General features: G+C 39.1%; 1 protein-coding gene across 5 annotated transcripts in view; it reads right to left on the bottom strand.

Moving 5' to 3' along the window:
* CD109 (CD109 molecule) overlaps window positions 1-12,702 on the bottom strand; it is a 184,414-nt gene that overhangs the window by 33,357 nt on the left and 138,355 nt on the right. For all 5 annotated transcript variants that reach the window (XM_042986670.1, XM_042986668.1, XM_042986669.1 and 2 more), the window contains 2 exons: window positions 3,267-3,348; window positions 941-1,169 (listed from right to left, as the gene is read on the bottom strand). In XM_042986670.1, the coding sequence (XP_042842604.1) occupies window positions 941-1,169; window positions 3,267-3,348 (311 nt within the window). The remainder of the gene's footprint in view (window positions 1-940; window positions 1,170-3,266; window positions 3,349-12,702) is intronic.

Raw genomic sequence — 12,702 nt, 5'->3', positions numbered from 1 at the left:
GTTTGAGAAAAATGTTGGGGCGCCTGGGTGGCGCAGTCGGTTGGGCGTCCGACTTCAGCCAGGTCACGATCTCGCGGTCCGTGAGTTCGAGCCCCGCGTCAGGCTCTGGGCTGATGGCTCAGAGCCTGGAGCCTGTTTCCGATTCTGTCTCCCTCTCTCTCTGCCCCTCCCCCGTTCATGCTCTGTCTCTCTCTGTCCCAAAAAAATAAATAAACGTTGAAAAAAAAAAAAGAGAGAAAAATGTTACTCATATCTGATCTCAGGTGTTAAGGCTCTAAATTTAGGGGAAAGTTATCTTCCATGTGCCTAGTACTGGACTAGGGAAATGGCAGGAGCTTACAACAGAGAATGGCTGTTTTCAATCATGTGAAATGCAGCTGGCATTAAGGCAATAAAGGCATCAATCACTGAGACAGCTCTGGAGCAGAATTAAGCTCATTAGCATAACTTTCCATGTATACACATTCTCATCCAGACATCCATGCCTACTTAACATGCTTTTTAGAGTGTCGGTGTACTATGTACTAAATTAGCAGACATGGTCATTGCTCCATATTATTTTAGAAATTTAAAAAAATCCTTTGCAATCTAAATGTGCTAGAATACATTCCCAAATTCTGAAGAATTTTCTTTCCCCTAAGAAATTAACCTTTCCAATGATAAAATATGTATTGATTTACCTTACTAATAGCAAGTACAAAAACAGTTATATTAAAAAGAATTTTTAGAATTCTCTTTGTTATCCTGAAAGAGTGGGTTAATATTTTCATTTTCAGATTCTAAAATAAAGCCAGAAATGCAAAGCCAAAGGTGTCCAAATTCAGACCTCAAAAGTGATATACAATTGCAAAAGTCTTTAAGTTTCCAGACATTTGATCCATCAAGACCTACCTTCCTTGCGATTTTCCACCCATAATTTATTAAATTAAAGATTAAGTACCTGATATTTTTTATAGCCCAGGAGAGAAGTCACAATATAAGCTGTAAGTGTCACTGGACTTTTATTGCCACCTTGAAGCTCACTATGGATCACTCTTCCTGGCTCCCAAAATTCACCATTGGATTTCTGACGTCCTTTGAGCCAAGTATATGTTCTGTGTAACACATTCTCATCAATATCTATGTAAGGATCAGCTTCAAGGAAACATCTTAAAACAAAAGCTGACAACCTAGGTGAGAAAGGAGAAAAAACATATAAAATACACTCTATGAAGTCCTCTAACAGTGAACGAGAAAATATCAACAATAACAACATATTTTCTACCAGAAGATTCACCAAAGGATGATCACTAAAGAAAGAACAAAGGTAAGAAAGACAACCAAGAAACAACATAAACATCTCAGCCCAGCTGGTGGATACATTTTCCACTTGAGTGTGGTCAAGAAATTCCAGGTCAACTCACAAAATACCAGATTTGGAAAGGAATTTAGAAATCATCTAATCCTGCCTTATTATTTTATAGATTGGGAATTCAACACTCCAGGAGAGTTGAAGAAACTGTCCAAGGTTATCATCTTTGGACTTTTCTAGTTATTTACCAAAGAAGATCCCACCACACACTTCACTCAGCCCTAAAGCCATGGATTAACTATATATAATTCACAGTCAAACCAGAGTACGTTAAACTAGCAAAAATGGATAGTTTCTCTCCTATGAGACAGGAGTCAGAACATTACAGCCTACGAACCAAATCTGTCTGGGCCAAATCTGGTCCTTGTGCCAAATCCAGCCCAGGGTCTATTTACGTGTGCCTCTCTTCCACCACCCTCCACCTGAGCATGGTTTTTAAAGGGAAGGAAGGAAGGAAGGAAGGAAGGAAGGAAGGAAGGAAGGAAGGAAGGAAGAAAGAAAGAAAGAAAGAAAGAAAGAAAGAAAGAAAGAAAGAAAGAAAGAAAGAAAACACCAGAGACTTTATGTGGCCTGCAATGCCTAACATATTTACTATCTGAGCCTTTATAGCAAAAGTTTGCCAATGCTTGCTACAGAACAATATTTCACCTAAATATTTAGATGAAAAGATCATCAAGCAATAAAACACTGAAACCTTTCTATTTATGAATCTATATCCTGATGCATGCCAAAAGAAAATCTGAAGCAGATATGGTTCATCCTATGAAATGTTTAGTGTGATAAATATCACCAATATTCAGTAATATCTGGTCCTCTATTTTACTTTGAGTATGCAGAGAAATTCACCTCTTTGCCCTTTTGAAGTTAAGCATGGCCATGTGACCAGCTCTGATAATGATAAACTGAGAAGAAATGTTGCACCCAGGTTGAAGCACCTGATTACCAGTGGTGGATACTCCAGCCTTCTCTTTCCAGGCTGCTGCAAGCCTGGAGCCTCCTGGTGAGATGGTGGCTGTTGAGCAGATTACAGAGCCCCCTGCCGACCCAAAGAAGAAATGCAGCCTGAGCAAGAAAAACCCTTGTTAAGGGATTTTAGGGGTAGTTGTTACCACAGTGTGCCTTGTCTAACCTGACTGCTACAGTTAGTCAATCTTCTTCTGAGTGAAATGTAGAATTAACAATAGTTCAAGGAGAGAAAGTAATCATCCAAAATCAGCCACACATAGATTCCATTCTGGAGGAAATGTGGATGTTTATTACTTAATTCTATCACTGTTTTCCACACACAAAGAAAATAATAATAATAATAACCTTAAAGAAACAACGTTGACTGTGTTAACACAAAATTTGTATTGACCATGTCTGATTAAGAAAAGAACTATGTTGGGGCACCTGGGTAGCTCAGTCAGCTGAGCATCCGACTCTTGATTATGTTTCAGGTCATGATCACAGGATGGTGGGATCAAGCCCTGTGTCAGGGCTTGTGAGGAAGTATAGGAGCCTCTCTCCTCCCTCTGCCCTCCCTCTGCTTGAATGCTCTCTCTCCAATAAAAAACTTTAAAAATAAAGAAAAGAACTATGTCACAATCACTAAGTATTTCTAACCCGTTTTTCTTGTCAATGACACGATCATTGTAAGTATTTTTATTATTTTTCTCACCACAAAAAAAAAGGATGTATGACTTATCTTTTCTAAATAAAAACACCTTACTTATTATTGCTTTAAAACCATATTTTAAAAGGAAAATCTACTTTAAAGCCAGGCAATAGGAAAAGAAACCTACAAGCCTATATACACAGGGACACATCTGTCAATTTCATGGCCATTTTGAGAGCCCATTGGCTATTAACTGGCAATTAATTAGCTAATGAGAACCCATTCGTGGCAGATTTGTTCTGTTAGTAAAACACTTACCAAGTACTACCAGAAGGGTCATCATTCCCAAAAGCACTGAAAGAGCCATCTTCCCTCTGATAGAGAAGTTCTCTCTGATAACCTGAAGACACAAAAATAGATAATCAATGTATCACAACTTGAAATGAATGAGTTTCTAATCATGACTCTATACTGAGGAAACATGAACAGAGAATGGGAAAGAAGATATCAAATTAAGAACTAATATTGAATACTTTCTACATTAAGTGCTGTGAGAGATTTAAAATATCAACACTTTTTAAGTAGAATGTGTAAAATAAGAACTGTGATAACCCCAAATTAAATTCAGAAGAATACTATAACAGAGACAACAATTCTAGCTGTTTTAAAGCAAGCAAAATTAAAGGCCAAGTTTTATTTAACTCTGTAGTGTTGACTACAATAGTTTCCATGCTTAATCATATAAAACTGTTTGTACCTAAAGTATCATAATTAAAGTTTAAGGCTAAAATGAAAGGTAAAAATACTTTCAATTTTTAGGCCAACAATAGCAGGGGAAAATTGCTAAATAATCTAAGAGAATTGCTTTAAAATTTTTTGGCCATGGCCAACTGAGGTAAACCAAAGGACCAACTGGTGTACCAACCACCTCAATCCAAATTCTCATTATAAAAAAAAAAAGAAAGAAAAAAACATGGGGTGCCTGGGTTGTTCAGCCAGTTAAGTGTCTTTCACCTCAGGTCAGGATCTCATGGTTCATGAGTTTGAGCCCCACATAGGGCTTTGTGCAGACAACTCAGAGCTTTGGTTTCTCTCTCTCTCTCTCTCTATCTCTCAAAAATAAATAAACGTTTTAAAAAACTAAAAAAACAAAAAACAAAAAAGAACCCAGCAGTGGTAATGAAGTCTCACTATACAAGTAAATCGAGGAGGGGGTTAAGGCTCATGCAGCTGCTTTAATAAAAGCAGATGATTCATATTCGCAAACAAATAGTGCAAATAAGGCAGATGTTTCATATTTGCAAAGCAATGCATGCAGGTCTCAAAGACCAGTGACTGAGAAATCATAGGCCAAACACTAAAAGATTCACCAAACAACCCACAACAAAGTAAGTTGCTAAAAATGAAATTAAAATAGCAGTAATTTATCCAAGATTCCACTACAGGCAGGTGATGTCACACAGGATGAACTTTGCAGCATGGTCACATAGAGCCTGGCAACCAGAAACATTTATAAATGTTGAATTCAATCCCTCGTAAACTCCAGTAACAAAAAAAGTTTACTTTATGAATAACACATTTTAGAAGAATCAATAACTAGAATTATTCATATTTAACTAACAAAACATGAGCATTAATGGTTTAAAATTATAATCTGCTCTTGCCATGTCCCAAACTGTCCTCCCTTCTTGCCTTTCCCAAGACACCCAGATCTGAGTATCTGACTTAAGCTACAATAAGATAAAGAGTGTAAAAAACAAGACACTGTTTCATGGTGATCTTTAACACCTATAGTAAAAGAAATATAAACAACATTTAGGTGATGTCAGAATTTTGCTTAATTTAAACAATGGGGTTATAATCTTGATATTTAAAACTGAAATACTACAGTACGATAATTAAATATCCAACCTTTATCCAACACTATGTGTCAGAAACTGTTCAAAGCCCTTTCAGATATTAACTTAGGTAATTCTCACAACAACCCTATGATGGAGATGCTATCTAGAGGTAGCATCTTGAGGGATAATGACACTGGAACTCAGAACACGCCAAGTGCAAGGTCATACAGCTGGGAGGTATTGAAGCCAGAAATTAGTCAACTTCTATGACCGGACATAGCCAAGGTTTATGTCTCCAAAGCTGCTGTTTCCTGCTAGCTCACAGAACTCTTTCAGTGATTAATGTATGAAAAGTCCTCAGAACAGTACGTTTTACATGGCAAGCCCTCAATGAACAATAGGTATCACTCCATACTATGAGCATAGGATAAGGCTTTCTAACCATCCAATTTTTAAGAAAATATTTAACAAATTTAACCACAAAAATTGTTCTAAACTTTTCCATGGCAAAACGCACCATTAGCAAAGTTAAAAGATGATGAATTAGAAGAAAATATTTGCAACATGTAACACAGATAAATGGCTAATGTCCCTAATATTAACATATATATTTTATATATATCTTTATATATGATTACTACATATCTATACATATATTTACATAAAGTATATTTTAAGTTTAGAGAAAAAAAATAAAAATCCTACGGAAAAAAATGGGACAAAAGAAAAAAACAATTTCACACACACACAAAAAAGAGAGAGATGGACCTCAATATATGAGAAAATGTTCAACTTCGTAAGTAAAATGCAAATTAAAACTACATTGAGATACTATTTTTCACCCATCCTATTAGCAAAGATTCAAAAGTTTGACCACTCATTCCCTTGGGAAGGCTGTAAGGAGACCAGTACCTCTTTCATTGCTAGAGGGAACTCAGAATGCACAACTGCTGTGTAAGGGAGTATCTATACCTTTTGACCCAATAATTCCACTTCTAAGATTCTACCCTGAAGATACACCTCCAACAATCCAAAAATATGTGCAGAAAATTATTCATTGCAGCATTATTTGTAATTGCAAAAATACTGGAAGTAGGTGCACCTGGGTGGCTCAGTTGGTTAGGCATCTTACTCTTGATTTCAGCTCAGGTCATCATCTCACAGTTCGTGAATTTGAGCGCCACATTGGGCTCTGTGCCAGAAGCCTGAAGCCTGTTTGGGATTCTTTCTCTCTCTCCTCTCTCTCTCTGCCCCCCCCATACATTCTATCCACCCACTTCTCTCTCTCTCTCTCTCTCTTTCTCTCTCTCCTTCCCTCCCTCCATCAAAATAAATAAATAGGGGCGCCTGGGTGGCTCAGTCGGTTGGGCATCCGACTTCAGCTCAGGTCATGATCTCGCGGTCCGTGAGTTCGAGCCCCACGTCAGGCTCTGTGCTGACAGCTCAGAGCCTGGAGCCTGTTTCCGATTCTGTGTCTCCCTCTCTCTCTGACCCTCCCCCGTTGATGCTGTCTCTCCCTGTCTCAAAAATAAATAAACGTTAAAAATAAAAAATTAAAATAAATAAATAAATAAATAAATAAACTTAAAAAGAAAAAAAAAAAACAAAACACTGGAACTACCTACATGCCCCTGAGTTGGAGACTAATTGAATAAACTGTAGAACATATTCAGTGGAGTCTATGCAATTGTGAAAAAAAGATGAGGAGTATGTCTCTGAACTCATAAGAGTGATTTCCTGGATGCACTAGTAAGTGAAAAAGACAAAGTCTAAAATAGCATGTATCATATACTACCTTTTGTGTAAGAAAAAGAGGAAATAAGAAAAAATATATATGTGTTCATTTCTGCAGAGAAAAAGAAACTAGAAATGAAGTTACCCACAAGGAGTTGGGAGAAGGGATACAAGAGGGAGAGATACCCCTTCACATATACCTTTTAGAATAAGTTTGACTTTTGGAAATATATTAATGTTCTACATATTCAAAAAAGAAAACAAGTAAGAATAGAAAAAAAATGATAGGCATTATTAACACTACTTTAGCTCACTTCAACATGTTTTAGTCTTCATAAACCTTGAAAATAACATATCATATAATCTCTTTCTTTTTCAGAGGCAGTCAGAGTTCACAGAGAAGCAGAATAACTTTCTAGTGTTTACAAAGGAAATTAGCAAAAGAGTCCAAGACATTCTCCCTCAATTTCCAATTCAAGACTAAATCCACCAGATAGCAGAGTTTCACTGTGAACTCAATGTGACAGAGGAGGGGAGGAAAGGAGAAGGCAGGAGATGAGAGGAGGGAGGGATGGAAAGGAGAGGAGAAAGAAGAAGAAAAGAAAATGTTCAGGACCCATCATCACTAAAGGAGGTGCCTCTGTGGGGAGAAGGACCAATTTCTAAAAACAGGACCATGTGCCTCCAAACCCCCAAATCACATCAACAACTGCAGTTCCAAGTATGAGTTATTGTAAAACCAGAGAGATGAGATCATGCAGATGAGATCAGTGCTTATGGAAATTACCCCTCAGGTGGCTGACCTCCAACAGTCCCCATTAATATCAACAACTAACACCATTCCTCTCCTAGGGGCAGCCAGCACAGAGGAGGGGGAGGACTCACAGACAATCTCTAGTTGTAGAGTATATTTCTTGAGCTGGCTTAGATGACCCTAGACTCCAAACCTCCAGCTCTGCTCCTATGGCAGAACAAAGAAGAGAATCAGAACCTAGAGAGAGGAACTTCTATGACTCTCCTCATAGGAATATCCTTTGAGGTTTCCTTCCTCACCTTAAACCAGCCATGCATCATCAGAGAACCCTCAGCTGCTTATCCTGAAGGACCCTGTTGACTTGGCTGGAATATTTACCATAAACACAACGATTCAACATTCAAGGGCAGTCACCTCAGTTAGAGACTTTTCGTGATAGGTAAAAAAGGCAAAACTATGGTCTTCTCTAAAAGTTTATGAGGAAATAGAAGTATTGCCCTAAGTTCCTAGTTTCATGAATAGCTCTTGAGGTAGAAAGCAATAGTTCAGTAGGAATTAGGAGATACTTTTCAAAACTAAAATACAGAAGAAGTTAAGAGTTGATAGGATAATGACCCAGGAACTATTATTTATAAAGGGCCAGACAAGATACATACTTACTGGGTCATGAATTTTCTTTGGAATGGCCATGAATGTAAAATATTTTTAATTTATCATAAGAAAAATGAAAACACTGTTCATAGAAACAACTAGAAAAAGACTCTAAACATAATGTGACTTGGTTTACCTCAAGTGTCAAAATTACATTTAAACAAAAGAAGTAAAATCACCTCCTTGTAACTCTATCACTCACCTCCTCTGGTAAAAAGCTGATAAAAAACATTTTCTGTACTAAAAGAAAAGTAATCATCCTCAACACCCTTACTCTGTATGATACTGCACATGGAAAGTGCAAACTTACTTCCTGGATTGTTAGTTTTTCAGTGTCTTCACTATCGCCTCTAGCCGCTCTTGTGACGACCAGAAGCAGCAGCAGAATTCTCAAACCTATTTTTCCCGTTTTTATGTCAATGGAAAAAATACGATGCGTTTTCAACTAGGCTTGGTCTGAGTCTACGCTTGAAAAATAGAGCCACAGGCACTATGATTTAAATATCTGAGGAAAACAAGTGGTTTAAATCTCTAATTCACAGGATCTCTAATCCTTATCAAAAACAGTTTTTGTTTTATGGTTCTATTTTTTCTTTCTGACAGCAAAAGAGACTTCATTCAATGATGTAGCTGTTGTTTTGAACAAAAAAACAATGGGTTAGGTTACAAGGCTCCTGGGCCAAGCATGATTTAAGTAAAACAATGCGCTGTTCATAAATGACATTTAAATAATATAATCATGACTCATGCCAAAGCCACTTTAATTTCTTGAAAAATAAAAACAACTACGGTATATTTAAAGGACTTTGGCAAATGTGATGGCAAAAGAAAAAACAGTCTCTGAAATGAGACACTGATTTCATAATGAAAATCATTATACCAAGAAGCTTTTGTCCACTACTTTGAAATACAATTCAGTTCAGCATGTGAAATAATGTGTTTGGGGGAACTCCACTGTGTTGACTTCCATCAGCCACTTTGCCAGCTCAAAAGGTGAGCTGAAGCCACGGGTCCCATTTCCTAGCTAAGAAGAACCTGCCAAGGCCAGGTAGAACCTTTAGTGTTTATAAACAATCATTGAATTATGGAAGTACTTGAGAGATGTTCTGGGCCCAATCTCCACTTTAGGATGATGAACGTAAAGCTCAAAGAAATTAATATTGACAGTAATTCATTCATCCAGTCTGTATTTATGGAGTTGCCTATATAGTGACACAATGGTGAGAAGATTAAACACGGTGCCCACTGTCAGGGAGCTTACCTTCTAGCGAAGGAGACACACAGATAACAGGCAAACAAGTTAATTTTAAATAATGTTAAATGTGGTGAAGAAGGGGCACCTGGGCAGCTCAGTTGGTTAAGCGTCCAACTTCAGCTCAGGTCGTGATCTCACGATCTGTGGGTTCAAGTCCGCATCAGGCTGACTGCTCAGAGCCTGGAGTCTGCTTCGGATTCTGTGTCTCCCTCTCTCTCTGACCCTCCCCTGCTCGTGCTCTCTCTCTCTCGCTCTCTCAAAAATAAATAAACATTAAAAAAAAATTTTTTTTGAAGTGTGGTGAAGAAAATGAAATGGAATCATATAAATGAGAGTTTCTAAATGGAAAGGAAAGGCCATTCTGAGGGAAATGCCACCTAAATGATGAGAAGGACCCAAGCCATGGAAAGACCAGGAAAGAGGATCCCAGGAGAAGAAAGAGCAAGGTGAGAGACCCTGAAGCACCATGGGGCTGGGAGTGAGTGTTCCAAATGTAGCCAAGAGTGAGCCAAGGGAGGGCAGCCTCAGGCAAGGTGAGAGAGGGAGGCAAGGCCAGTTCACCCACTGGAGAACCCATTAAAGAATTTTAAGCAAGGAAGTGACATGATTTTAACATTTTCAAAACATCCCTTTTATTATATGGCAAGCCTGTATTGAAGGGGAATGGGCATAACAGACAGGCTTTCCAAAGGGAAGCCACTGGAGCTGTCCAGGAGAGCAGTGACAGTATTTGAATGGAAGGATTCACCACGGGATGGAGACAGTGGAAGAATTTCACATTTGCTTTTGAGGCAGATGGACAAGACTTACTTGCTGACTGTGGAACCTAACTCCCTGGTCAGATGCAACTAACTATACTATGCCTAAGAGTTATTGGGTGTTTAATGTGTTAAAGTATGAAAATGTTTTATTTAACCTTCAAAACAGCCCCATGAAGTGGGTATTTTATTAGCCCTGTCTTGTGGGTGGGAAAACGAGGCTGGGGGAAACCAGCCTAACATTACAATTCATAAAGCATATAAAATATGGAATTATGTGGCATTTTCTAAAATATTTTGCTTTATTTCATTAAATTATCCCAAAGAATATGTACCAAAATTATAAAAAGCAACAGTCTAGGTCCTATGTACTTTCTGCTTGAAGTCAGTCACACCAAATTTTGAATACGTCAGAATCTTGTTTTCAAACAGTACAGAGTTAAATTATGACAATCCCAAATATTCTTCATCTCCTTTAATATAACCATTATGGCAATGTGTAAAATCTCATTTGTTTTTAGCATGGCACTGACTACCACAGGGAGCACTTGGTGCCACTTCCTAACCCTAATTATGATAGAACTTGAAAATATAAGCTCTTGCGTTTAAATACGAACGATCTACAAATACATGTATGAAGGAGGATAATTTAAAGTGTATTTATTTATTTTTGAGAGAGCGTGAGAGAGAACAAGTAGGGGAGGGGCAGAGGGAGAAGGAGACAGAGAACCCCAAGCAGGCTCTGCACTGCCAGCACAAAGCCTGACACGGAGCTCGAACTCATGAACCATGAGATCATGACCTGAGCTGAAATCAGGAGTCAGACGCTAAACCAACTGAGCCACCAAGGTGCCCCTGAAGGAGGATAATTTTAAATGGGCAGCTCTGTCTGGAAAGAACCAATTGCTAGATCTTTGAGGACTTCCTGGAACACCTAACCCGATTTGAGGCCTGCAGGGCCTGTCTCTAATCTGAGGGAAAATATACCACTATCTCTTTCCCCCACAGCAGCACCCACGTCACACCCCGCTCTGATTCCAGTCCCTGGCCCTCCTCAGTTTATCCTCTCATGCAGCCTATGGCTCCTGACTCACAACCCCCTTCCTCTCTCTTAGCCCTTGTCTGTGCCAGCCTACCCCAGAGAGAGCTTTGGACACTGGTTAGCTTTTCCTCTTCGCTCCCACATCTTACAGCTCACTCTGATCTAACCTGACACTTCAGATTCTAACCTTTGCTGTCTCCTTCCCTATAGGAGCCCACATTCCTCTCTCACTATTTTATCAGAAGCCCCATTGAGACCTCTTGCACATTGGCCATACTCAAGCATCTTGGCCAATTCCTGGACCTTTTCCATCCTAAGCTTACTGCTTTTAACAACCTAAGAACATTGCAAAGTAAAGTGATCCCCTATAGGTCTGAGGAAGAGCATGAATTCCAGAACCAGATCACCTGGGAGTAAACAGGGGTAAGTTATGTAACCATCCTGTGCCTCAGTTTCCTCATCTGTAAAATGGTAGTAGTGACGGTACACCCACCTCCTAGTGTTTTGGGGAGAAGTAAATGAAAACACTTGTAAAACATTTAAACAGGGTTAGTTATTACCATTATTACATAAAATTTTGTTCAGGATAAACACGCCCCTACATAATGAGGGAACCTGGAAGAAAAGCTCACACCAAAATAGTGTCTTTAAGCTTTCTAATTCTTAACTGTAGAGAAGTTAACAAAACCTAACAGCTGGCCTCTATTTGCATTTAACGCATTCATCCTAAAAAAAAAAAAAAAAAACAATAACAAAACACTTGGGAGTTTAAAAGTGTGGACTCGATTTTTAGATTATACTGAACAAGGATTTTTTTAGCATTTTGCATAAACCACTCTAATCCTCACCTCAGCAGGTGTCCCAAATTGTAACGAGAGATAAACTCAGCCACACAGAGATTTGGCTAGAAGTTCCCTAACATGGAAGAGCAAAAGTGAGACTGAAACTTTGGGTGGTTGGCTTCTGGAGTATTTGAGGAAATCAAATTTACTTTATTCTTGTTAAAAATGTTTTTGTTGTTCTCTAAGTATGGACTGTAAGAGCATGGACTCTCAGGCCAGGCAAGGAGTTCAAATCCCATCTCCGCCACTCACTTGCTACGTGACCCTGGGAAAGTTAACTTTTCTGTGTCTCAGTTTCCTCATCTGTAAAAATAGGGGGACAATACTAACACTGTGAGCATTAAATGAGGTATTAAGGGGGCGCCTGGGTGGCTTAGTCGGTTGGGCGTCCGACTTCAGCTCAGGTCACGATCTCACGGTCCGTGAGTTCGAGCCCCGCGTCGGGCTCTGGGCTGATGGCTCAGAGCCTGGAGCCTGCTTCCGATTCTGTGTCTCCCTCTCTCTCTGCCCCTCCCCCGTTCATGCTCTGTCTCTCTCTGTCTCAAAAATAAATGAACATTAAAAAAAAAATTTAAATGAGGTATTAGGTGCAAAGGGCTTAGAACACTGCCTGGCACATATAAGCACTCAGCTAATGATAACTGTTGTTATTTGCAAGTTGCAGGCACAAAGCATCTGGTGTCTGGGAACAGACACCTCTCAAGGAGTCAGGGGAGAGTAATCCCCAGTGTGGCATTTTCTGAAGGGCCAGCAGGGCCTCCCCATGCAAACTGTTCCCTCCTAACTCCCACCTACTTGACACTTTAAACTCACTGAGAAGGTGCCCGCCCCATGACACCACATGTGTTTATGTACAGACTGTCTTCACTGAACAGAG

The sequence above is a fragment of the Panthera tigris genome, chromosome B2 (assembly GCF_018350195.1).
Source record: "Panthera tigris isolate Pti1 chromosome B2, P.tigris_Pti1_mat1.1, whole genome shotgun sequence".
NCBI lineage: Eukaryota > Metazoa > Chordata > Mammalia > Carnivora > Felidae > Panthera > Panthera tigris.
This window is presented reverse-complemented; position numbering and strand designations above follow the sequence as displayed.